Below are 26,910 nucleotides of genomic sequence, written 5' to 3'. Positions count from 1 at the left end.
AACCTTTACCTACATACGTATGCATGTACTTTCTCCTTTCTACATGGAGAAAGTAGTCAAAGAAGAAATGAATGAAACCTGCTGGGCTTTGTTGGCTCGCTCGGTTTGAGGAGAGGTTGCCTAGCCGTTCCCTTGGTCCTGCTCCTCTCGTCCTGGTCGTCGACTGGACGTGGAGAAAGCGGAGAAAGTGCAATGTTAGCAGTGTGGCTGCCAAACTCGGCTCGTTCGCTCTCTCTTTTCCTCATCTCTGGCAAGTCGTGGAGGGATAAATAGGCAAAAGTTTGGAGAAAGGAGGGTGCATTAAAAAAGGTGCGTCTTGTAAAAAAAACGGGTTCACTTTCTCCCAATTAATTTAATTAAGGGTGTTTAATTCCCCCCAGGGGAATTAAATAATTTAGATTTACCCCGTTCACAAACTGGTTGCGTACCCTCGCGTGTGTGTGTGTTTGAGCCTTGCACAAATTCAAAAGTGGCATTTACAGCTCCGGCAGGCAGTCGCCCCACTTTCTCCCCACTTTCTCTCAGCTCAAGTTGCACTCCAGTTCTTCCAGTAACAAAATACTTACTTCAATTCCATTTATTTCCTTGCTTAAGATAAGTCTCTCTCTCTCTCTCTCTCTCTCTCTTTCCGCATTTATTTATTTATCCTTACAGACAGACACGTTTTCTTATTAAATTTCTGAACAATAATAATTCTTAAATATTTACATAAATTCTAAATTCTCCTGTCCATATTCCTTAAAAAAGAAAGTGGTAACAGACGATTTTCTTCAAGGTATTGTTAACTCACTAATAACTAACCAAGTTTCAACTCATATGCTTCCATACTCGGTGCTATTTAATTAATAAATAAAGAAATAATTGTATTAAATACAGCAGCTCAATTAATTAATTACGTTTAAATTTACCCGTGTTACGAAATAACTGGTGAGAGGAACAGAGTGAAATTGATCAATAAATAAACAGGTTGTGACGACGAATTTTGTACGTATTTAGCTTCGAATTCTAATAATGGAGGACTTCAGAACTCGCAAGTGAAAGGTGCTCAATAATAATGCCATCAAATAATAAGTAACTAATTAATTCTTGGTACAAATAATACAGTATTTAATAATACGGATTTGTGTAATGTTGAACATCGGTTTGGGACATGAAGAAACGTGTCATATTTAATAAGAAGAAGGTTTGACGAGCAGCATAATAAAATGGTAAGCGAGACAATTTTCCCACTTTCACTAAATTCGGGATAGTTATGAAATTATGAGGTAAATTGGCAAATTTCGGGTCTTTCATTGCCATAAAAGTATAAAATTAGGAGGTCGACTTTCTCCTTAGTTATGAAATTACGAGGTCCACTTTCTCCTAACACTTTCTCCATATTTATGAAATTACAAGGTAAAAATGATAATCCAGCAAATTCCGGGGCTTTCACTGCCATAAAATTATGAAATTACAAGGTTGACTTTCTCCTCACACTTATCAAATTACAAGGAATTACAAGGTAAATTAGTAAACCAGCTAATTTCCGGACTTTAACAAATCAAAATTATGAAATTACAAGTTCCGCTTTCTCCACGCTTATCAAATTACAAGGAATTACAAGGTAAATTAGTAAGCCAGCCAATTTCCTGGCTTTAACTGCCACAAACAAAATCAAAATTATGAAATTACAAGGTCCACTTTCCCCTCACACTTTCTCTTCCCTACTTGTAAAATTACAAGGTCTACAAAATTATCGAATTACAAGGTCCACTTTCTCCTCATTAATCAACATTTTGCATACTTAAGTATTTCCTTTAATTGAATCATTTCCCGACTCTGAGCTGAGCTGCTTACAAGCTTACAAAGTTTTGAAAATGTGGAAATATACGCCTCATATTCCAATCCGCCTAATAATTGAGCCTGCTTTCAACTAACTAATAGTAAATACTTCCTCACTTGCTCACCGTCGTCGTTTGAAAAGTTTGTGTTTGTGGAGAAAGTTGGTTGGTGGGTTGTCAGAGATTGAGAAAGTGCTGGATGGATGCAGGCTAAAGGTCCCAAGTGCCTGTTACTGTCAACTCCAGACGCATTTGGCCATCTCCCTTATCTCACTCAGCCCTGCTTTCACCACTCTCTTATTATTCACCAACTCCAACATTATCCACAGAGCGCACTTATCTTCTCCCACTTTCTCCCAGCAGCCTTATCTATGACGACGAGGAGGAGAATGCATCAAAAAGTGGCGAATGAATGTAACAACTTTCTCCAAATTCAATTATTATCGAGCCAAGAATAAATAAAATTGAGAGATCGGGAAAGAGAAAGTGTGGCATTTTATTACACATACATGTTTTTGTGTGGAGTATCAATTAGGATTTTTTTTCGGGGAGGTGTAAGCAAAAAAATAAGGTGGTACTTTCTCCACTTTGATTTCCTCTCGAAAATCGAGAAAATGTGTTTATTTACACACTTTCAGTAAAATATTGTCGGCCGGGGGTACATATTTACCAAGGAAATATTATATTTCCTGTGGCACAATGAGATCCTTTTACCTACTCGGTAAGAATGAAATACGACTGTAGCATATCTATCTAGGTATTTGTAATACTTTGCACGTCACTGTGTAAATTTTGCGAATTAGATACGTGCCAATTTATTTTTGCCAGCCAACAAATAGCAGGATGAGCATCTTTTAAAGCTTGATATTGCTTTATTTACTGCGTAATAATTAAGGTTTTCACGTCACGTTATAAGTTTTGCGATTTAAATACGTGCAAATTTATTGGCAACAAATTGCTAGATGCATCTTTCCACTGTTAAAAATCTGGTATAGGTATTGATTTCAAGGTATTAATTAAAGTAGTTACCGCCTGGTAAATAAATATTAAAGTTATACCGGTACGTTAAGATTTGCTACCGACATGTTAAACTTTAATACCGAGCTATTACTACACGGTATTACTGCTTAATACCGCTTTGGTTAAGGTATATATACATAAATACCGCTTAGAATTATTGTAATACTGAATTTCTAAGAGTGAAAGTAAGTAAAACCTCGATATCAATTTACTTCTCTGCTCAATAATTAACGTTGCGAATCGCGATACAAGTGTTGCGAATTACAGAAACACGTGCCAATTTATTGCCAACAAATGAGCATCTTTTTATCGGAATTAGTGCAATCAATGTATATAGATATTTCTTCTGGGAACTATTATCTCCTCAATAATCAATTATTATCGTCATCGGGAGGAATGGTTCGGGCGGGGCGAAGGTGCAGAGATGAAATTGTTTCCTTTCTGCGACGTGGTGGGAAGGAGGCGAGCGAGGTCAGGTTTAGCATTCTGCCCAAGAAATTCCAATCATTCCTTCATGTCCCCCTTTGGACCAGTTCCACGACGCTCACCTATCTAACCCACCACCACACACATCGAACCACTATTGATGGCCTCCCTCTCCGCCTCTCTCTCCCTTAGCCAGGAAAAAGTCGTCGCAAATACACATTCGTAATAAGCAGAGGGCGGATATATATTGACGATAGTTTGCAGAAATGTGGATTTAGTGTTTATTTAAAAGGATCAAAATGTTTACGAAATACGTACGGAAAATAAGAATTTTCACAAAATTTTTATTCTTTAATATATGAAATTTCTCTGGATTTTGTCTGATTCAATTTCCTTGAGCAAAAAAAAATCGTCAAAATATATTGACAAAATTCGCATTTTACAAAAAAAAACTCAAAAAACTTTACGAAATACATGCGAAAACTATAAAGATAAGAATTTTGAGAAAATTTTTATTTTTAAACATTTCTCTGAGAAAAAAAATTCGTCTCGTATTGTAAAAATATTTACGAAATATATGTAAAAGATGTACGCATTTTTCAATTATGTAATAGCGGAAATATTTATGTCTGAAAACCTAGAAATATGTGACAATATGAAAAAATTTCTTGAAATTTTTGTGGTCTATGCGAGTTATGAAACACACCCAAAATGTTTGACCGTTGGTCAGAATCAAATGAAAAAGTTGAAAATGAACACCTATCCGCTTCCTGATCATAAATAATCTAACAACTGAATAAACTTCACTGTATGATACATAATTATCCCAAAATTTCAGTAGTTTCTAGTACCATTTATTGCAACAAATTTGAATTCCCTGCCCGCTAAGATATTATTCCCACCGTAAAACAAATCTCCCCAATTTGTCCCCACATTATTTAGCGTGTGCTTACCCAACCGAAGCAGACCTCGCGAACGTATAGATCCTGACGGTTTCCTTGAAGAATCCTGATCTCCATCCATCGCACATCTCATCTCATCTCATCTGAGTCACGAAGCAGAACATCCTCATTTTCATGACCTTGTCGCTCCATCAAAAAAACATACGTTACGCCACGCTCCACCCGAATTAGTATGCATTCAGGTTATCTACTAAACCGTACACGAATTTAGACGTGGCCTAAAAACGGACAAAAATAAAATATATACTACGAGCTACACAACCGACCGACTTATTTGAATAAAACGCCACAGACCACTTTACTTTCTCCAACCCTCTGAAGACTGGAATACGATCAGTCTTTCGTTTCTTGCTACATACATTTCTTGTAGTGTAAAGCAAGAAAGGCAAGAAATGCTGGGTGCACGAAACTGGGAGAAAGTGCAAGAAATATGCGTCATCTAGCCACGCGCCGTATGAAGTATTTACAGCGGCGGGACGTAGTTTCTTGTACCGTGCATTTCATTTGCAAGTCAAAATATTTACCTGCAAGAAACCACTTTCTTGCCCTTATTTTTTACACTGCACTCAAAGAAACGCGAGAAATGCAAGGTGCAAGAAACTCCGAGAAAGTGTCAGAAATATCTGTCCGCCATTTAGCGAAACACTGTATTAAGTATAGCGGCGGGACGTAGTTTCTTGCGCCTTGTACGTCAAAACAGCTGCAAGAAACCACTTTCTTGCCGTTATTTCTTATTTGTGATTTATTTCTTGCAGGTTTGGTGCATACATTTCTTCCACTGTAAAAAATAAACGCAAGAAATTCATGTGCAAGAAACTGGGAGAAAGTGCCAGAAATTTGCGCCGCCTAGCCACGTGTCTTACTAACTAATTGTGGCGTGGCGTAGTTTTTTGCACCTTGCATTTCTTGAAAGTCAAAATATTTTGCTGCAAGAAAACACTTTCTCCTCGTTATTTCTTGCAAGTGGTTACTTTCACCGGTAGCATTGAGTCCCCCACAAATTGGGACATGCCCTAAAGCCGGATAAAAATAAAATACAACTGACGCGTTACACAACCGACGGACTTATATATTTAAATAAAACGCCACATACTACTTTACTTTCTCCACTCTGGAATATGATCACACACGAATACGACGACTTCTTCGACTGACACGACACGACAGTCAAACCCACATCGTAGTAAATTACTCCCCAGACCCACAAACCATCAGACATTCACATTTTTCCCGTCTCTTCTCGCCAAAAGAGGAGATAAGGAATTATTATGCACCACTTTCTCAAGAAGATGGGAAGCTTAATAAATTATTTTATTCTGACTCCTGCCCCTTATCTCAATTCGAAATAGTTTCATAAGTCATCAAGTAGGAGGTTGGGGCACTCTTAGAAAATTTGGTGTTAAATCGTTACTGATTATGGTATTATTAAGGTATGTGACTCTACCGGCACTGGTAGTCTAGCGTTATAATCTAAATTATGATAAGATTGTTACCACGCGATTTTACCGCTTTGGTAATATTTTATGTATATGCAGAGGCTAAATACTCCTCAGTCCCTAATGTCAATGTTCTGGGAACGAAAATATTACCGACACTGGAAGCAATTACTTACCCTTAGTGTCATTATTACCATAGTGCTACCAACCACACGGTAGAATTTCATAGTACCTCCGCCGGTAGCAATCCTATCACAAAATTATTTAGTGTGTACCATTAGGTAAGGTTTTTGAAATGGAAAATTTACCACGGAGAAATCAATTACTACCAATCGGGTAGAAAGTTATTACCAAATCAGTACCAGTATGCTACTCTACCAATAACGGTCTAACACCCGTAGAAAAATCGTTAGAGATCGGATCAGAGTATAGCTGTGCTGGCAATAATGGGCATTACCGTTTAGTAAGGCAGTGGCAATCTAAAATTTACCACTACCATTCCGGTAGAAAACTTATTACCAAATCCATACCAGTACATCTGACTCTACCACATTTTTAACAGTGTACTCCTGGAGCGATTGTATAACGGCGGTTAGGTTGGTTGGTTCCTTTGGTGGTGTGGTTAGTGGAGTGAAAGGCGAAGTGACATTGGAGAAAGTTGTGCACTTACTTTCCCAGCGGAGGGATTAGTCCACTATTGATTCAGGAAATACTTACGGGCTCCACTCTCACCTCGCCGCCCTCCCTCCGCCAAAGGATCATCACTCCGCTGAGGACGACGATGCCGACGGGGTGGGCTGGCTGGTGGGAGAGATGCGGGTCCAGAATTGTCCTCTTAATGCCTCCACCACTTTCTTCTTCTCCAAAAGTGCTCAGTCCGCGAGAACAAAGAGAGAAAGTTGAATGGATGACCATTCCGTTGACCTAAACTGGGCCAACTCACCTCCAACTTCGCTTTGCCATCCAGGGTTTCGGTGCTGGCGGGTTTGCCACATTTCTTGCACTGGGAAGAAAGTAAAGCATAAAATGCCAGGTGCATGGGAGAAACTGGGAGAAAGTGCAAGAAATATGCGCCAGGCGTCGTATGAAATATTTATAGAGGCGCCGTGTCGTTTCTTGCAGGTCAAAATATTTACCTGCAAGAAACCACTTTCTCCTCTTTATTTCTTGCAAGCGGTTACTTTCACCCGAAACACGGGGTCAGCAGGGACTACTTTCACCCACTATTTCGTTTCTTGCGGGTTTGCTACATTATTTTGCACCGCAAAGCGAGTAGTACAAGGTGCAGAAAACTAGGAGAAAGTGCGAAAAACATGCACCGTACGAGGTACAGGGACGCTAAGTAGTTTCTTGCACCTTTCATTTCTTGCAGATCTAAATATTCACCTGCAAGAAACCACTTTCTCTCCGCTATTTCTTGCAAGTATTTACTTTCACCCGAAACACGTCCCCATCTTCTTCTCCATCTCATCTAATTTTTATCCCGATTGGGCCCAGTCACGCATACCGTGCATGAAACGATCCCAATTTTTTTTTCAGACTAGACACACTTCCACTTTATAATTCGCAAATAATCCAACAGTTCTTTTTTCCTGAATTTCCAGTTCCTTTTCCTTGTTGCCATTCCACTTTATCTCAAATCCCAAATCGTGTCCTTATTTTCCTTCTTGTCAACAATCTCCGATATTGATTTCATTCAGCAACAATCCAATTTGTTCTAGGGAGAAAGTACGACGAGCCAAAATAAATCGTCTAGCTGCCATCCATGTTTGTATTTAGATACGTATCTCTGTCCAGGGGCCGCGGAAGGTGTGTGGGGACATGTGGGGACGTTAACTTTGCAGGATGGGGGATGGACGGATGATCATACCTATTCAAAAAATTTAGTTTTCATTCAAAAGTCAGTCATTCCGATTTCTGACTGAAGATTTTCATTCACATTCAGTCATTTTCATTCAAATTCATTTCACTTCATCGGACTATTCATTTCATTTCACTCCATCGGATTATTCATTTCATTTCACTCCATCGGATTATTCATTTAATTTCACTTCATCTACCTTCATTTCTTACTTCGCCCCATGTACTAAACATATGGTGAAAAATGAAGGAGTTAAAAATCCTGTCATTCACAGTCATTCATCTGAAATGAAGGAATCCTTCAGTCATTTTCATTCAATACTATCATAATCAGTCGAATGAATGAAAGTGAACAGGTATGCGATATCAAATAACTCTAGGGGTTCCGTTGCCCCTCTGTCCCCACACCTTTCCGCGGCCACTGTCCCCGTCATATTTGGCCATGTCACGCCGACGTGACATCACCCATCACTTGACGTAAATCAAGTCGACTCTTTGACACAGGAGGAGCGGCGAGGAGACGTGACATTGATTTGGTATTTGTTCAGTGGCATGAGAAATTGGGAGAACGAGGAGGAAGGGATTAGAACTGTTTCCTTCTAATGCTTTCACTCTCTCCAAAGGAGGAGATCAATGTCATAAATCCCCGTCACACACGACGACGACCAGGGACTGCGGAAGGGTGTGGGAACATCGGGGGACAATGTTCCCCAGAGTTATTCGATGTCCGCATCATCTCGCCATGTTATGTACACTCAAAATACGGTAGTAATGAATCATTACCATGCGGAATGACTATGTGGCTCTACCACATTGTCGTAGAAATGGTAATAATAAGTTCAGGGAAATTCAAATTTAATACATAATGGTATTCACTTCCTTAATATGTGGTAATGAATTTGAATTTCCCTGAACTTATTGTTACCATTTCTACGACAAATCGTAACCGACGTGGTAGAGCCACATAGTCATTCCGCATGGTAATGATTCATTACTACCGTATTTTGAGTGTAAACCCTTCACTCCCCAAATCCTACAATGTTAATGTCCCCAGATGTCCCCTCACGGCTTCCGCGGCCACTGACGAAGACGCCGACGACGAAGGTGTCATTACATTTCCGCCAGGGCTACATACTCACACGAGAAAGAGAAAGGTGACATTTTTTCCGGAGACAGAAAGAAGGTGTGTGTGTGCTCGTTCTACCCGTTTTTTTTGGAAGGAGTGAAGAGAAAAATACCTCTAATTTTTGCATGCTTTCACTCCCATCATTATTTCCTGGTCCACTTTTCTTTCTTTGGTGAGGAAAGGAACCATAAAAAAGTTGGTATTCATGTAAAACCACTCGTTTTCACTTAACTTTCACCCGGTCCAATTAAATGGGGGAAAAGTTTTGGCCACTTTCACCCGCAAAATGTAAAGTGTTTCGTTTCTTGCGGGTTTGTTACATGTCTTGGGTTGGAAAGCAAGAAATGCAGGGTGCAAGAAACTGGGAGAAAATGGGAGAAATGCATATTGACTATCTCGCCAATCGGCGAATGGAGTTTAGCGACGGGGCATAATTTTTTGCATTTCAAGCAGGTCAAAATATCTGCAAAAATCCGCTTTCTTGCAGGTTTGCAACATTTCTTACATTGCAAAGCAAAAAAGGCAAGAAATATGAAATGCAAGAAATTGCAAAAAATTGTAGGAAACTGCAAGAACGTGCAAAAAATAAGCGCCATCTAGGCACGCGCCGTAACATTTATCCGTGGGGCGTCATTTCTGGCGCCTTGAATTTCCTGCAGGTCAAAATATCCGCAAAAAACCATTTTCTCCCCGTTATTTATGGCAAATGGTCACTTTCACCTGAATCATTTCAACCCCTCCTACCACTCATTTCTACTACTTTAATTCTATCCATAATAAATTTTAATACGACCAACAATCATTTTTTTACCGGTACTTACATACAAATCGTTACCGGAGCGCCATTTTGTGACCACACACTCATATCACTTGCGGGGCACGTAATAATAATAAAATAAATAATTTAGCGGCACCATTGAGCCAATAAATATCGATCGCGCAGATCCGATGATGACTTGACGCGCAATTTTATTCCTCCTGACAGTCCGTTATCATCGCGGGGAGAAGGCTCAGAGACGTTCCACCTGAATTATTTACTACAACGCGAGAAATTCCGGCGGTGCTGTACGTATTTTTCCCGGCTTTCTCCTTCTTCTTCTTCTGTCAGTGATGAGTTATTGACCACTTTCTGAGATCCACGGCTTTACAGTGGCACGTAAATATTACGTAATACTTACACCAGGCGCCGCGGAAGATAGTTTGGACGGTGGGGACAAGTCGAGAGTCGCTTTGAGAAGCTTTCCTTGAGGATTTTTACGCCGATAAATTTTTTCGATAAAAATCCAGTGCTGGGCAGGATAAAAGAGTAATCTCAAAGGTAACAATCTTGGATTAAGGACGTTTGAATTAAGGACTTTTAATTTTTAAGGATTAAGGATTTAGGATTTAGGATTAACAATTTTTGGACTCCCAGATAAATTTGAGGTGCGATCGTATAAACTCAAAATAAATATACACATTTTAACCTTTCTATTCTAAAACGAAACTGTTAGTTAGCCTGGAGCGGTTAACGAGTCAGAAGTCAGCGTAAATGAGTTTTAGATAAGCTAGCCCATAAATGATCAATTTATAATTTTGTATTTCTTTGAAACTAGTACGATGTTAACATCCTAAACTTATCTGAAAGTCCAAAAATGCTAAAAATTTCAAGTTTGCAAAAGTTAGTGACCACTTATACCGCATTTTAGGCAAACTTCTCATTTGCAACTCATCGGCATTAACAAATGCATTACATGTCCTAAAAGCAAAATTACCGGGGGAAAATTGCCCCTCTGTCCCCACTTTTCCGCGGCATTTAAGGCCAACTCATAGTTATGTCATTTTCGAGTACAGAAAATTCATTGCATATCCACACGCCAAAATTTCCGTGAGAACATTGCCCCTCTGTCCCCACATTTCCGCGGCCACTGACTTGTACACAGAGATAGCCAGAGATAGAAGAAGAAGACAGGCTCCTCTGCTTTCTTTTTCTCTGCCTTTGCAGTGGTGCAGGCGGAGGGAGAGAAGAGGAAGAAAAACATTTTATTTTTTTGTGGCTTTCTCTGATTTTTATTTTATTGCGAGTCTCCTCCCAATCCCAGCCCCACCAAGTCAGCGAGAACACAATGCAGACCAATTCCTCTTGTCCGTTGGGAAACTGCCAGAAAGAAAGCCAACAAGACTGACTGCGAATTGTTGCAGTCTCAAGCTCTCTGTGTCTGTATGAACATCATTAACGTTGCGATATTTCACTCATTCCGAGAAAAAATAGGGCATACATGGCTCTATTTAACGATACAAGGACAAGACATTTTTGGGCAAAAATATCAACAGAATGCAAAATCAATCATGTTTTTTATTATCTTGGGAACATAAAAATTTGTGGAAAAATGTTCCCAACCAGAAAACTTATCAACATTACAATATTTCACTCACTTTAATCCTCATAAAAATATTGTATGTAATATTGTATTCACGTGGGACTTGATGACTCATCATCAAAATCAGCACATTTTTAATCATTTCTCTCTTCTGGGAATTTATTTTAAAATTCTGGACGACAAATTTGTAGTCAGTGAGTTGATTAATGGAATGGCGGTGAGTTTTTCATGCCAGTTTTGACAAGTTCCAATTTTTCTGAAGGCTTCTTAAACTTGAGATCTCCTCTTTCAAAAAGGGTCAAAATCTGGAGTGTACATTTTCAAAACATTCGAAACTCCCTGCTCTACTAATTTGTCAGTCAGAAATTTAAAATAAATTTCCAGAACCGAGAAATGATTAAGAATACGCTGATTTTTACGACGATAGAGTCATCAAGTTCTACGTTAAAACAAAACAAGCCCAAAATTTTTCTACCCTAAAAATATGCACAGCATCCCAAAAATCAATCATTTCTCTTCTCTCTTTTCTCTTGAGAAAATAAATATCCGTGGAAAAATATTCCGTAAAAAAGCTGCGTAGCTTTATTATTATTTTTACTAGTTGGAGAAAGTTGAGATGAGTAAACCTCCGACACGAATGGATTAAACGGTCCGTTGGAGAAAGTCAAAAGAAAACTTTGTCTACGAAATAAGCAACCCAATTGCCAAATAACACTACCCAACAAGAACCAGTGGCCGCGGAAGGGTGTGGGGACACGGAGGGGCAATGTCCCCACGATGTCCCCATTATTTCCCCATGTTATATAAATAAACCCCTCCATCCCCTATGCGGCAATGTTAATGTCCCCCGATGTTCCCCACGGCTTCCGCGTCCACTGTTTGTCTCCTTGTGAAGTTGATATTAACGAACAGTAGCCGCGGAAGCGAGGGGACGGACGGAAGGACAATGTCCCCACGGTTGTTCGATGTCTCCATCATCTGTCCATATTATTCAATCTCCTATCTATAAAGTTATTGTCCCCCAATGTCCCCCGCGGCTTCCGCGGCCACTGACTACCCAACTACATAGGCGCCGGGGAAGAAGATGACGATAACTGAAATGGTCCAAGTCTTCCCGACTTTCTTTTCTCTTTTATTTAAAAAAGATGGGAAAAACAGGGTAAAAATTATAAACTTTTTTTCTCCCCTAGCGGACGACGACATTGCTCCGCATGTTATTACACTAATGGAAAGTTATGTGAGTGAATATAGTCGTGAAAAAAGTTGGTTGCATGCGTTAGAATGCAGAGGTGGGTAAATTACTTTGTGAAAATGAAGTATTTTGAGTTACGTTCTTCCCAGGGTTTAGCTTTCTGGGGGTGTTACACCCACAAAAAGATGAAAATCTGCATGACAAAGGTAACATTCAGTCGAAAATACAGGTTTTGTAAAGAAATTACAATTAAAATACATTTAGTTCACAATTTTTTTTTTAATGCAGAATTTTGACACCGAAAAAAATGTTATTTTTTTTTATGAATAGTGTTTTTTTTGTAAGATTTACTTTCTTCTTGTATCTGATTTTCGTATTTCGTGTAACAGCCCCCGAAATCCAAACCCGGGTTTGGTTGGATTTCCAAGTATTTTGCCCACTTCTGGAAATTTTCACTTCCCAAATTTACGATACGTTTTCTCATATTCGGATGCAAATAAATGTCCGATATGGAGAAAGCAATAATTACACAAAAAAAGACGTGTTTTGCTCAGAAATTCACTTTTTTTCGTGGTCAAAGTAAACTTTTTGACAATTTTTTTTAAGTACAGCATTTCCACACCCACAAAAATTTAATTTCTCCATAAACCCGCATTTTAGCAAAACTACTGCGTTACGAAAACACGTGTTGTGCGAAGAAATCCACATTTTACCAGTGTAAAAATGCATTATTTTAAAATATAGCATTTTTCCAGCGATAAAATATGTCAATTTCCTATAAACCAGTATTTAAACACGTATTTTCGTAAGAATTTTGTTAGATTTTCGTCTTTTTTTGTTGATGATCCAGCCCTAGAAATCCAAACCCTGGGAAAAACGGAGCTCAAAACGCTCTATTTTTCCAAAGTATGCATGCATTTTGCCCACCTCTGCGGCTTCCATGTGCATATTGCTCCTGGGGCGAGGTACAAAGGGAAAGTTGTGGAGAAAGTGGACGACCTCTCTCTCTTAAAAGTGAGAAAGTGGTTAAGCTCTGTCAGTGTAAATAACCCAACAACTTTGACACGGATAAATAAATATCGATTGATCGATTGATACCAAAATTCACTCCGACATGCTAAATCCTTATCTAACCCTGTCAAAATTAGCAAAGATTTATACAACCCTGGATAAATTTATTGGTCTTTGTGTCTTTTTTAAATGTATCGATTTAATGCCAAATTTTAATTAAAAAAAAATCATTCTAATAAAATATTTGTTAGATAAAAGTAAAGCTTGGCAAATTGGTTGGAATTATAATTATTTTTTAGTAAATTTATTGGCTGGTCCAATGTATCAATTTAGTACAAATTTCGATTTTTGTTTCCTAAATTCATTTCAACAAAATATTTTCTCAATAAAAAATAGCAAAATTTGACTTGGATTGTCAAATTGTCTTGGATTTGATAAATTTATTGTCCTGTCAATATGTCGATTTGCTGCCAAATTTTGATACACAAAATTCATTATTCTAACAAAATGCTTATCTAACCCTGTCAAAATTAGGAAAGATTTATACAACCCTGGATAAATTTATTGATCTTTGACTTGTTCAAAATGTATGTATCGATTTAATGCCAAATTTTAATTTTCGAAGAGAAATTAATGCTAACGACGTATGTCGAAGATTAACCGTTAGTACCACATAATTTTTGCAAAATTGTCTTGGATTATGATAAATTTATTGTCCTGCTAATATATCAATTTGTACAAAATTTTTGGTTCAAAAATTCATCATAAAAAAATATTTGCAAAATCAAAATTACTAAAAGATTTAATCATTTTCTTTTATTCTAGGCTTGTCCTCTGCAAAATTAACAATGGAACTATTATAATCCAGAATAGACAAGAAGACTGACCGTGCAGATGAAAAAAACTTTAAAAGATTAACTAGTTAATTATTAATTAATTAATTCACACAGTCAATGCAATGCAACAATGTGCTTCCGTTAAACTGCTACATAATTAAGTAATAATTACCAATTAGTTAAAAAACAAAAACAAGCATTCACACTCCTTATCCTACAACACATCGAAATTTTTACCAAATTCTCAATTCTTTCAAAAACAAAATTCTTTTTCCTAAACACGACTTTCTCCTCAGCAATAATATTTCTCGATACTTTCACCTGCATCACTTTTACTTTTCGACAACAACGGAATCCATCCATCCATCAAAAATGTGTGTAGGCGTCGTCAAACAAATGTGGTGACAAATAAAGAAAAAAGCAAAAAAAGTTGACAATTTTTTAAAGTGCTCGCACAAAAAAAAACTTATCGTCTAAATTCTGCCTCAAAAACTTGGAAACTTTCTCCCTCAAAAAATGGCAAATAATACGAAGATAACCGACGACAATGATAACTTACTACCGGAATAAAGCACACCTGCCGACGCCACGTTAACGTAACCCACGCAAAAAAAATTGTCAAACTTGCCCCGGTCGCGAATCCCTAAGTAACTTTTTTAACACGCAAACTTTCCCCCGGTAATAAATCCGTAATGAAATCATAACTCATCTGAGCAGCCACCTGGGAATGGAATGCGGTTGGTTCGAAGAAAAGTCGCTCCTCGGTGAAAGAAATGAAAAGAAATGATGTGCATTTTTAATGAAAACGATACGTATAACTCGGAGAGGAGCAGGCAGTGAGTGAGTGAGTGAGAGATGAACTTTATTGCCATAGGAGGACGTCGAGGTCAGTGTAAAGTGTGACAGAGAAAGAAGGACGTCACGTGAAGAAAAATGGGGTGTTGTTGCTTTAACACGTTGAGGGGGGCGGCTTTCTTCGTCGCGAGTGTGCAAATCGTGAGTACTTTTTTTGGGGGGAATTTGGTTACATTTTTGGGGAATGTTTGGGTAAATTTCTGCCGCATTTGTTGTTTTGCAAAGCGAAAAATGTGAGGTGCAAGAAATATGACAAATTTAGCGTGTGAATTATTTCTAGCGGCAGAAAGTAGCTTCTTGCGCCGTTTTTTCTGTCCGTATTTCTTGCACGTGGTTGTTTGTTCATATTTCGTTTCTTGCGGGTTTGTTGTATTGTACTTGCGATACAGAAAATAAATACAAGGTCCAAGAAATGTAAGAAAGTGCAAGAAATATGCGTCCAAATGTACCTTATGTAAATAATCCATCTGGAGATTGACTTGTAAACCTTCTTTAGAATTTCTTATTTGTACAACCATAATGCCTGTAAGCGATATTTCTCGTACGTTATGCTTGTTTAAAACAAAAGATAAAACATCAATCTCGTGACGTGCAAATTTGCTACATTTCTTGCACTGCAAAGTAAGAAACTGGAAGAAAGTGTAGCCACGCGCCGTATGAAATACATCGGCGGGCCGTCGTTTGCATTTCTTGCAGGTCAAAATATTTACCTACAAAAAAACACTTTCTTTTCCTGCTATTTTAAGCTACTGATTACTTTCACCCTGAAAACTTTAAAAAATTTCACCCTGAAAACTTTAAAAAATTTTGTGCTCCTTCTCTTTGCAGTACAACGGTTTGGAGTGCATGCTAAAGTTTATCGCGTTTCCGATGCTCTTTTCATCCATGCACGCCTCCAAAGATCCCGTAAGTTCGAACAGAATTTAATTTCCAGAATTATCAGGATTTCTTCTTGACCTAATTTTCTTCTGTGCAGGCGGAGGCAACGTCGTTCATCTCTTTCATGCCGGGAATGGTCTACTCCATCCTCTACTTTCTCCTGGGGTGCGCCATTTTCAGGGGAATTGAACAGGTGGGTGGTCAACATTTCGAGTGAAAAATCCCACCCAATAATCTCCCCTTGTAGATAAAAACAAAACAAATAATCTGTGTCAACGAACATAAAAAAGTGGCGTCATAGAACAAAATGTAAAACATACGCCATGAAAATTTTATGATTTGTGACCTTTGACCTCGTCCTCACGGTCAGGGATTGGTCGGAGGTCAAAAGGTTATTAACGGCGTTGATTTTGCAGTAATATTTCCTTTAAAATGACATGGACGGACGGACGGACAGACACATAGACAGACGGACAATTTGACACATGGACACAGACAGACAAAACGATCACAATAAGCGGCTATCCCTCCCTTAAAGCTGATTTTTCGGTAACGTTTCCATTAAAATGACACGAACACACGGACAGACGGATAAACTGATACACAGACCGACGGACAGACAAAACGATCCCCATAAGCGGCTGTCCCCCCTTTACAAAGTGAGCATCATCAATCCCCTGTAAAAAATTAGAGCTTGGGATTTGCACAGCTCAATCCAGTAGAACTTTGAGCTTAATAATATACAAGTAGTCCATCCTCAAATTGCGCCTCTTTTATTACGCCGAGGACTAGGATTGTGGTGTAATTGGGCCTCCGTCCATCCATGTTTTAGTGGAGAGGCGTCTTCTTATCCTTAGACGAGGCGTTAATATTTATGAGCTGGTTGCCCCCAAAGTGGAGGAGACCCAGCCAGCCAGGCAGCCGCAATTTCGTGTTCATGAATAACTAATCACTCTCTTGGCACCTTTCCCTCAACTTTCCAGGCAACCAACGACTCAATCCAAGCCACGCACGCTGATCTCTTCTTCCTCCGCTGATTAGGTCAGTCAGCCACGTACATGACTGAGTGAGTATTAGCGAACTCTTATGCAAGAACACGGGAGAAAGTGGGTTGTTCACTAAAAAATATGCAAGCAGTGTTTCGTATCTTACTGGTGGTTTGCTGTATTTCTTGCACTGCAAAGCGTGAAACTAAAGATTACGAGGTGCATAAAACTGCAAGAAAGCGCAAGAAATACGCTCCATCTAGCCGCGCGGGGTACAAATTATAGCGGCGGCGCGCAGTTTCTTGCGCCTTGCATTTCTTACAGATCATCGTAGCAGAAAGAACGGTTCAAACTAAGAAAGGCAAGAAATTTGAGGTGCAAGAAATATGCGGGTTGCAGATTTCTTGCACTGTAAAGAAACAAACGTGAGTAATGCGGAAACTGCAAGAAACACGCGCGGTACAAAATTATGGCGGCGTCGTGTAGATTCTTGCGCCTTGCATTTCTTTCCCGCGGGTCAAAATGGCTTGTCAAAAACACCTTATTATGATTATTTCTTGAAAGAAATGCTAAGTGTCGGAAAGGGCAAGAAACTGTAATCAGTCTGAAAATTGACCTATTTATAATTTGTTTTCCGCATTTGTACTTCAATAACGTCCATAAACAATATGTTTCGCAGGTTAAGATTCTTTTAAAAAGTTAAGATTAGTCATCTATTTCTTGGCTTGTATGCAGGTTTCTTTTCATTTCTTTCATTGTAAAGCAAGCCACACAAGGTCATTAAATTGCACTGATTAAGGAATAACATGTGAATAAATGACTACCACAACCAACCAAGAAATGCGAGGTGCAAGAAAGCGCAAGAAATATCTAGCCACGCGCCGTGTGTGAAGTATTCGCAGCAGGAAGTAGTTTCTAGAGCCTTGCATTTCTTGCAGGTCAAAATCCTCGTAAAAAACCCACTTTCTCCCCGCTATTTCGTGCAAGCCGTTAAAATACTTTCACTCGAAACACATACTCATTTTTGAGGATTCTTACTTGCCAAAAAGCAAGTATGTACTTGATCGTAACAAGTTATCTTATGTTATGTTATGAGAATGGGGATCTCATTTTCACCCATTTTACCCAGAATAACATGAAGTGGATACTTATCCTTGGGGAGAAAGAGAGATAAGCTGGCAGCTCGAAACATAACAAGCGTGCCCAATTCTCAAATATTATTCTGCGTGCTGATCCCACAAAGAGGTTTCTTTTCTTCTTCCACCTAATCCCCACTCGCGTTGGTTTAGCAGGATGTCCGTGTGTTCCTCATAAAGGAGGAAAAATGGGACAAAATAAGGTTCATTTGAGGAGAAAATGGTCTCTCTTTCGTGTGTATGCAATATATGCAAATTGGAACATTATGCTGATCACGACCCCGTTTTTGATGTGTGACAAAGTGACGTTCGCTTCGCTACATACGAGTGAGATGACTTTCACTTCGGGGAGAGAAAACAGTGGCCGCGGAAGCTGTGGGGGCATCTGGGGGACGTTAGCATTGTAAATACTAAATCTTGCACTAAATATTTGTTGGAAGTTTGGAAAAGATTCCATTTTGTGTCGTTTTTTTGGTCAATTTTTGTCCTCTCAAATTTTCAGTGGCCGCGGAAGCTGTGGGGACATGTGGGACATTAACATTGTAGGATAGGAGAGGGCGGGGCTTATATAACATGGGCAGATGATGTGAAAAGACGCCATTTTTGACGTGACAAAGTGACGTTGGCTACATTATAACATGACTTTCACTTCGGAGAAAGTAGTGGCCGCGGAAGCCGTGGGGACATTAACATTGTAGGATGGAGGGAAGGAGGGGTTTATATAAGATGGGGAGATGATGGGGACATGGAAAAACCTTGGGGGCATTGTCCCCAGATGTCCCCACACGGTTGCGCGGCCACTGGGAGAAAGTGTACTCGGGGTTAGGTTAGGTGAGCATGTTCTGCGTACTTGTAAGTCGGCAGGTGATTGCTTCCATTCCGGGCAATTAGGCCAAAATTAGGTTCCCGTGGTTCTATCCACGTACGTAGATCTACATCCGTGGATTGGACATGTTAACAAGCTCATCGTGCTCCCCGGCTCCTCGCGTGATTATGCATGTTGAGCACTAATTACTCTCCCTCCACGAGTTTGCCGCAAGTTTAGTTTTGTTAATTATGCTACTTTGGGCTGGGCGGATGATTAACAAATGTTTCGGGTGGTTCATCTCTCAGACTGACAATTTTGGAGGTCTCGCAGCGGGTGAGCATCCGATTTTGAGCAAATTAATGTCAATCGACTAAAAATTTAACCCTTTCCTTCGTAACGAATTAAGATTAAATTTGATTAATATTAAATTTTTAATTAAAAGATTAAATTTGCGAAAGTATGATCTTCGTTTGGCAGAGATATTTGCATCCAAAGAGGAGAAAACGTGCAGTAAAGTTGGAAAAGTGTGTAAAATTTGTCATCTTTAAGACGCTTTTCTCCTCGTTTATTTTGTGAAAGATTGAATTTGTATTGTGCAGCGCCGTTTAAATTTTTACATAAAGTTAGATAATTTTGATTTATTCTAAAGTTAGATCAAAAACAATCACCTTCGCACGCTTGCCTACTAACAAATTTTTTGGGCACAAATTCATATAATTTTTATAAAAATAATGCCTTGCTTATTCAATTTTTAATCAGTCTGTGTCCGGATTCATAAACAAGGTCAATTTTCCCTCGAATAGGAGAAAACGCGCAGTAAATTTGGAAAGTGTAAAATCTGTCGACTTTAAGTCGCGTTTTTTCCTCTTCGGATGCAAATACCTCTACCAAACGTGCCAATCGTGCATTTTGCAAATTTCATACTACTTAAATTTGTGATCGATTGACACTAATTAATTTGGCCAAAATAGGTTGACATATGCAAGTTTGGCAGACATATTTGCATGCATCTGAAGAGGAGAAGGGACAGAGTAAATTTGGAAAGTGCAAAATTTCTCGACTTTAGTGTGCGTTTTCTCCTCTTAGGATGCAAATACCTCTGCAAAATGTGCCAATTTGGAGATGGTATTGTTCGCAAATTTCATATAACTAAAATTTATGACCGATTCCACTAATTTGCTCAAAATCGTATCGCACCCGCTGGGAGACCTCCATTCCCAGGGCGTGTACTACCAACTGTATTTTGTAATATGCAAATTCTCATGCCTCCCTATTTTTTTACAGGAATGTGCCCGCACCATAAAATGGGGCGGGATCTGTTTCGCCATCACGGAAATCAGTTTCTTCATCCTGCGCCAAGGCTTCAAAGTGACCCCGACCCCGAAAGTGCCGCACCTCTCCACGGACGAGCAACCCTTCGAGATGAACATTTACAAAACGCTGTACTACTTCCTCTTCACCATCGTCGGCGGCCTGATCTACATCTGCATCCTCTTCCTCTACCTCCAACAGCTGTCCAAAGGGCAGGACGAGTTCTCCCAGTTCTTCAACATTACGGCCCGCGCCCCCTGGTCCACCCCGACCCCTACCACGACCACGCAGGCGCCACAACCGCCCCCCTCCGCGCAGCAGGACCCCCACCACTTGCCCCCCGTTACGACCTCCTCGGCGACAAATAACAACTCCTCCCTCCAGTCCAACCTGAACCCGGGGGGCAGCAGCAGCAGCAGGGCCCCCAAGGGCAGGGGCAGCGCTCATCAAAACATTCTCATTCCTCGTCCAAACATCATCATTCCAAAGGGGGTCCTGGGGATGACCCTTCCCTGCAGCAGCAGCAACACCTCCCCCACTCCCAGCACAATCACGCTTCTAATGTCACTCAGCAACATCGAAAACAGTCCCGGGGTCCGCCGTCCCATCAATTAAACTTGGTCGATCCTGGCCCCGGTTCGGGTGGGGGTCCCATCCTGTCCCCTCCGCCCCCTATGGATCCTGGGGTGGGTCCGATGGGGAAGGACCCTTGCGGTCCGGGGTCCCCTTCCTCCCCGATGTTCCCCTATTTCCTGATGCGTAGGGGAAGTAAACAGCCCCCACCGCCGCCTCCCCCGCATAACATGAACCATCTCCCGGTCGGGCGGTGTTTGATGGACGAGCCGCCTCCTCCCCTATCATCGTCAGGGTGGCACGGGCCCCCGCACGGGGGAGGTCGGGGCCCTCCCCCCATGCCCCCACTGCGCGGCGACTTTTCCTCCCTGGACCCCGGCGGTCCGAGGGGCTCTGAATCCTTGGGAGTCGGCCGGAACTTGTTGTCCCCGTCGAGACTCGTGGTGAATCATGGGGGTGGGGGGCACGGGGGTGGGGGCATGTGTCCCCCCCAATTCGCCCCCATAATCCCGCCCTTTTACCCCGACTCGGGGGAGGATGTGGGGCGCCGGGACAGCTTTCAGGGTTCAGGGTTCGGCAGTCCGCACTACCAGAGTCAGCCGCAGAGCGGGTACTCGTCTCGGGCGGGTGGGGGGCCGGAGAGCTTGTACCAGAAGATCCCCATGAGTCCGGGTTTCGACTACTGCCTCAGATAGGGAAAGGCCCCAAGCCACCCCCAACCGCAGTACCAACTGTGTTTAGATCTGGGGCGGCTTTATTACTGAGAAATATTGATCTCGTAATGAAAAATTTGATTAATTTGAGGAGTCCAGAAATGTCCCCAGGGAGGGGTAAAAATTTTCCTACCCCTACCCCTACCCCTCCCCCCCATCGATGACCCATCACAACTACCACAACACATTGATTAACTTTCAGACTTGTTTCCAGATCTTCCATTAGTTTTTAAGGCATATTTGTAACCATATTTGACAACAAAAACCCAATAACTATTTAATAATGGTAAAAATGACCCTTTTTGTTAAGGGAATCGTCATTGGTAGTTCCTTAAAAAAACGTGTTTTTATCATGATAAATGAATCGATGATGAGCAATAACAACAAAAGAATAAATACATAAACTGCAATAAAGTTAATATATGTACATCCTTTTTAAGCAGAATACTTTGCGTAAATTATTGTTGTAACGTCCCAATTAATTAATTAATTACTGTTAAAACCTGTTAGTTTATTGATTCTGTTTGTAAGAAAAATGGTAAATCAAGTACCTAAATAAGAAGAGAGTGATGAGGAGATAATGATGACGACGCGAGCAGGAAAAATACAAAAATGCGGTAACAAAGTTGTCACCGAGGTTAATAGTTTGGTTAGGATTATTAAGTTGCAAAAAATTGGCCATAGACTCAAAATTTGCAATCAATCTGCAATAGATAATTTTTGCATTAAATTGCAAATTATTAACATAACTTACGTAAATCCCCATTCTTTTGGCAAGATAAAATTAGCCATGAAATAAAAATTTGCAATCAATCTGTAATAAATTCTTGCATTAAATTGCTAATTATCTATTTAATCAAGCTCCCCATTCTTTTGCGAATTAATTGCCATACTCATTTTCTCAATAAATGGTTCCCAAATCCGCAAAATATGTTTCCACTCGGTCTCAACTTTGGTACCACATTATTTGCAAATTTGAGCAGCGACTTGTTGTGGCGTCATCTTTGTCATCATCATCATCGAAAAATCGTAACGTTCTCCGTTCCGATGAAAAAGTAGCCTTTTAGAGAAAAAAACTACATAAATATTTACTATAAAAAACGTTCAGGATAATACAAAAAATCGCTTTTTATTACTAAATACAAGTCCGAGTGATGCTTAATACGACGATGGAGTTAAAAAATATTTAGCAAAAACACGACGATGAAATGAAAATGGTGCAAAAAACTACTGTTGAAATAATAAAATTAGGTAAACTGTAGCCGTATTTGTAGCAGTATTATCTACTAAAAAATAACAAATATTTAGACTTTCACCACTTGTAAAATTTATAAAACAGCGCAAAAATTACATCTCGTTAATAGCAAGTTTATAATAAAAATTAATGTTAAATTATTTACCATTGCCGTGTAAAGTCTGAACAAAAACGTACTTGGTGAAGGATAAAAGTAGAGGAATAGTTTACTAAATATTTATAAAATTACGATTAAAGTTACGAATAAAGCTTTCTCCATAAGTTAAATGCATACATAATTAATTCTTACAATTAATTGTGTATTATCTATATTTAGCACAGAACAATTATGAGTTAGTAATTAATTTAGTTTAAATGTATGTAATTAATTATCATCAAAGTATTTAAATAAGTTGGTAATTTGATTATTCATACATATGTAAAGTTCAAATATATTTGTGAAAAACAAATATTGAACTTAGGACTCGATGACGCATCATGGTCAAAATCAGCACATTTTTTTTACTGATTTCTTGGGTTTGGGAATTTATTTTAAAATTCCGAAATTCGAAAAATTTGTAGTCAGTGAGTTAATTAAGGGAAGGTTTTAAGTCAGTTTCGATGAGTTCCAATTTTTCTGAAGGTTTCTTAAGGTTCCCATGGATGACGAGTTGGCGCGTAATCTCACTCTGCCTATATCCAATGTATTCAAATGCAATTTCTAAAATCGAATCAACTCCATGAGTTTTGAGATAAATGCAACTTTTGATATTTCAATCTAAAGCTAATTTTTGGTACTACAAACAAGTCGATTTGAAAAAAAAATTAAAAAATTAATTTTCGAGGAAATTTATTGTGAAAAATTGGCAAACGCATTTTTTATTTTAGATTTTAATTTTAGAAATTTTACACAACACAATTTTAGAAATTGCATTTGAATACATTGGATAGGGGCAGAGTGAGATTACGCGCCAACGCGTCATCCATGGGAACCTTAAACTTGAGATCTCCTTCTTCAAAGTGTCAAAATCTGGAGTGTATATATTTCTTAAAAAAATTGGGAACTTTCTTCTCTACAAATTTGTCGTCCAAAATTTTAAACTAAATTCCCAGAGGCGAGAAAGGATTAAAAATGTACTGCTTTTGACAAAATTTGACAATGAACCATCGCGTTCTAAGTCAAATTGAAGTTCTTTAATTAAGTTCCGAGTTAAGCAGCGTGGTTAAAGTTATACATAAAAAAATCTCCTTTAATTAATTATCTTACTTTACAACTGGACTATTTTAACGAAAAGTTCAAACTGCTCAAAAGTCAAAAAATTTATGCGATCCCATCTCAAAAAAACTTAAAACAAAAACGCGTTTCAATCAATAATCAATCAGTACTAAAGAAAAAAAATTCGATTGAATTCTTCTCTGCACTTCACTTCAAAAAATAATAAATGCACCATTTGACAAACTTTCACAAATCTTCACTAGTAAAAAAAATGAAAAAAGTGGTTTGACATTTTTGACAAATTCAGAAAAATTCGGTCAAAATCAATGAAAAATGAAGATGTCATCGTATCAGTGTCTGTAATATCATTAATTACTCGATAACCAGATGAAATGAATCGGTAGACGAATGTTGATAAGCAAGCGATAAGTTCAATACAACCATCTCCGAATGGACAGTATTCTAAATATTGTTATCATTATCATTATTATGTATTATTATTATGAGATACAATAAAGAAAGAGTTACAAAGAGAAAACATTCGAGAGCTATTATGGTTTTTGTATATTAATAACGCCGTTAAATAATTTTTTTGAATTGTGTTTTTTTAAAAATATTAATAACGCCGTTAAATAATTTTTTTGAATTGTGTTTTTTTAAAAATATTAATAACGCCGTTAAATAATTTTTTTGAATTGTGTTTTTTTTTAAAATATTAATAACGCCGTTAAATAATTTTTTTGAATTGTGTTTTTTTAAAAATATTAATAACGCCGTTAAATAATTTTTTTGAATTGTGTTTTTTTTAAAATATTAATAACGCCGTTAAATAATTTTTTTGAATTGTGTTTTTTTTAAAATATTAATAACGCCGTTAAATAATTTTTTTGAATTGTGTTTTTTTAAAATATTAATAACGCCGTTAAATAATTTTTTTGAATTGTGTTTTTTTTAAAATATTAATAACGCCGTTAAATAATTTTTTTGAATTGTGTTTTTTTTAAAATATTAATAACGCCGTTAAATAATTTTTTTGAATTGTGTTTTTTTTAAAATATTAATAACGCCGTTAAATAATTTTTTTGAATTGTGTTTTTTTTAAAATATTAATAACGCCGTTAAATAATTTTTTTGAATTGTGTTTTTTTTAAAAATATTAATAACGCCGTTAAATAATTTTTTTGAATTGTGTTTTTTTTAAAAATATTAATAACGCCGTTAAATAATTTTTTTTGAATTGTGTTTTTTTTTAAAAAAGATCAAACCTTATTTCGTGTCGTGCGGATTCATACCTGTTCAAAAATTTCGTATTCAATCAAAAGTTAGTCATTCCGATTTCTGATTGAAGTTTTTCATTCACATTCAGTCATTTCCGTTAAAACTCAGTTCATTTCACTTCATCCACAGTTATTAAGCATAGGGTGAAAAATGACATGAGTGAGAAATTTTCGATTCATAATTATTCATCTGAAATGACCGAATCTTTCGGTCATTTTCATTCAAATGACAGGAATTTCATTTTCATTCATTGTCATTTACCAACCATCATAATCACCCAAATGAATGAAAGTGAACAGGTATGTGCGGGTTTAATACATTTCTTGCACTCTAAAGTAAGAAATGCAAAAAATGCGAGGTGCAAGAAACTGGGAGAAATAAGCGCCATTTAGCTACGCGCTGTATGAAGTATTTACAGCGGCGGGGCGTCATTTCTTGCGCCGTGTATTTCTCCCAGGTCAAAATATTCACCTGCAAGAAGAAACCACTTTATTTCTTGCGAGTGGTTACATATTTCTTGAACGAAATTCGAAATGTCATAAAGTGTGCAAGAAACTGTAATCGTCTGAAGATTAACTGGTAAATTTGTTCCCTCTTATTTATTAATTGTACATCAATAACGTCGCTAAACAATATTTTTCGCATGTCAAGATTCTTTAAAAAAGACAAGATTTCCATACTTTCATCTCGTCTCTTGCAGGTTTCTTTTCATTTCTAACGAAGCAAAGCAAGCCACGCAAGAAATGCGAGGTGCAAGAAACTGGGAGAAAGTGCAAGAAATATCCAGCCACGCGCCGTATGAAGTATTTACAGCGGCAGGGCGTCGTTTCTTGCGCCTTGCATTTCTTGCAGGTCAAAATATATACATAGTTGCAAAAAACTACTTTCTTTCCGCTATTTATTGCAAGTGGTTAAGTACTTCCACTCGAAACACAAGATCATAATGTACATAAAATTTGGAATTAAATAAATCTCATAAATGTTCCTGCATGTATACGCCAGAAGATGAGTATTCAATCTAAAGCGATTCGTACATTCTTTAAATGCAAAATACAATGGTATAAAGTATGACAAGTTTCTCATCTTTTTTCATATTGCCTCGTATTTTTCTGTGAATGACGTAATTGATTTATACTCTACATAATTTACGGGAGGTCGACCTTCTGGAGTTCTGGAGTTGTTCTGGAAGGATATCCAGACAAAATTTGGTCAGGTCAGTTTTTGCAGGTTTCAAAAATATTTTCTAGCAATTTAGAAATCGACTGCCAACTTGAATCATATTCATTCAACTCAGATTTTCTTAGGATTACAGAGAGTAAAATTAGTGATATTATTGAGAAAATTCGGATCAAACGAGGCATAAATCGAATGAAGCTGTTTTTGAGCTATTGGTGAGGGGAATATTTCTCTCAAAAATAATCTAGCACAACAGAGGCAAAGAAATTAAGGGAGATTTTTTATAATTCTCAATTTTCAATATGATTACGCAACATTTAACATTGCATTGCATCTCACGCATGGAATAAGGTAGGATCGGATGAGACTTGGCGAAAAAGGATGCACTGACAACTGGCTGAGCGATGGGAGTTTACTGAAGAGCAGAGCAAGCAGCTCGAAAAATTGAGAATCTGCAAGGCAATCGGACTAGTAAAATTGCTTCCATCTCAGAATTTTCTAAGCGGTCAGGTCCAGCTCGTACTGCGACGGGAAGCGGTTTGACGAGTCCGATTGCCTTGCAGGTCGATCTCGCTCTTCAGCCAGGCCAGGCCATCGGCCAGCCAGCCAGCCAGCCAGGAATAGGAATCCTGATGTGACCGGTGTCACATCAATCAGTATGTTTTTGCCATAACTTTGCCAAGTCTGATCCATAAT

At 38.5% G+C, this 26,910-nt stretch overlaps 1 protein-coding gene across 1 annotated transcript; it reads left to right on the top strand.

The window, feature by feature from the left end:
- The first annotated feature begins 204 nt into the window (after positions 1–204).
- On the top strand, positions 205–22,094 carry LOC118437573. The gene is made up of 5 exons (XM_035856717.1): positions 205–1,208; positions 14,039–15,045; positions 15,733–15,810; positions 15,881–15,976; positions 19,998–22,094. Exons 2-5 carry the CDS (start codon positions 14,983–14,985, stop codon positions 20,637–20,639), a joined length of 879 nt encoding a protein of 292 aa, XP_035712610.1. The 5' UTR covers positions 205–1,208; positions 14,039–14,982; the 3' UTR covers positions 20,640–22,094.
- The last annotated feature ends 4,816 nt before the right edge of the window (positions 22,095–26,910 follow it).

Source organism: Folsomia candida, unplaced genomic scaffold (assembly GCF_002217175.1).
Source record: "Folsomia candida strain VU population unplaced genomic scaffold, ASM221717v1 Fcan01_Sc014, whole genome shotgun sequence".
NCBI classification, from domain to species: domain Eukaryota; kingdom Metazoa; phylum Arthropoda; class Collembola; order Entomobryomorpha; family Isotomidae; genus Folsomia; species Folsomia candida.
The sequence above is the reverse complement of the archived record's forward strand: the minus strand, read 5'-3'. Positions and strand labels throughout refer to the sequence as shown.

Bases quoted from the DNA above. Each gene is read 5' to 3' on its own strand.
- LOC118437573 (XM_035856717.1), top strand. From the start codon at position 14,983: ATGGGGTGTTGTTGCTTTAACACGTTGAGGGGGGCGGCTTTCTTCGTC. The intron at 15,046-15,732 runs GTGAGTACTTTT...TTCTCTTTGCAG, and splicing joins TCGTCGCGAGTGTGCAAATC to TACAACGGTTTGGAGTGCAT. The intron at 15,811-15,880 runs GTAAGTTCGAAC...TCTTCTGTGCAG, and splicing joins TGCACGCCTCCAAAGATCCC to GCGGAGGCAACGTCGTTCAT.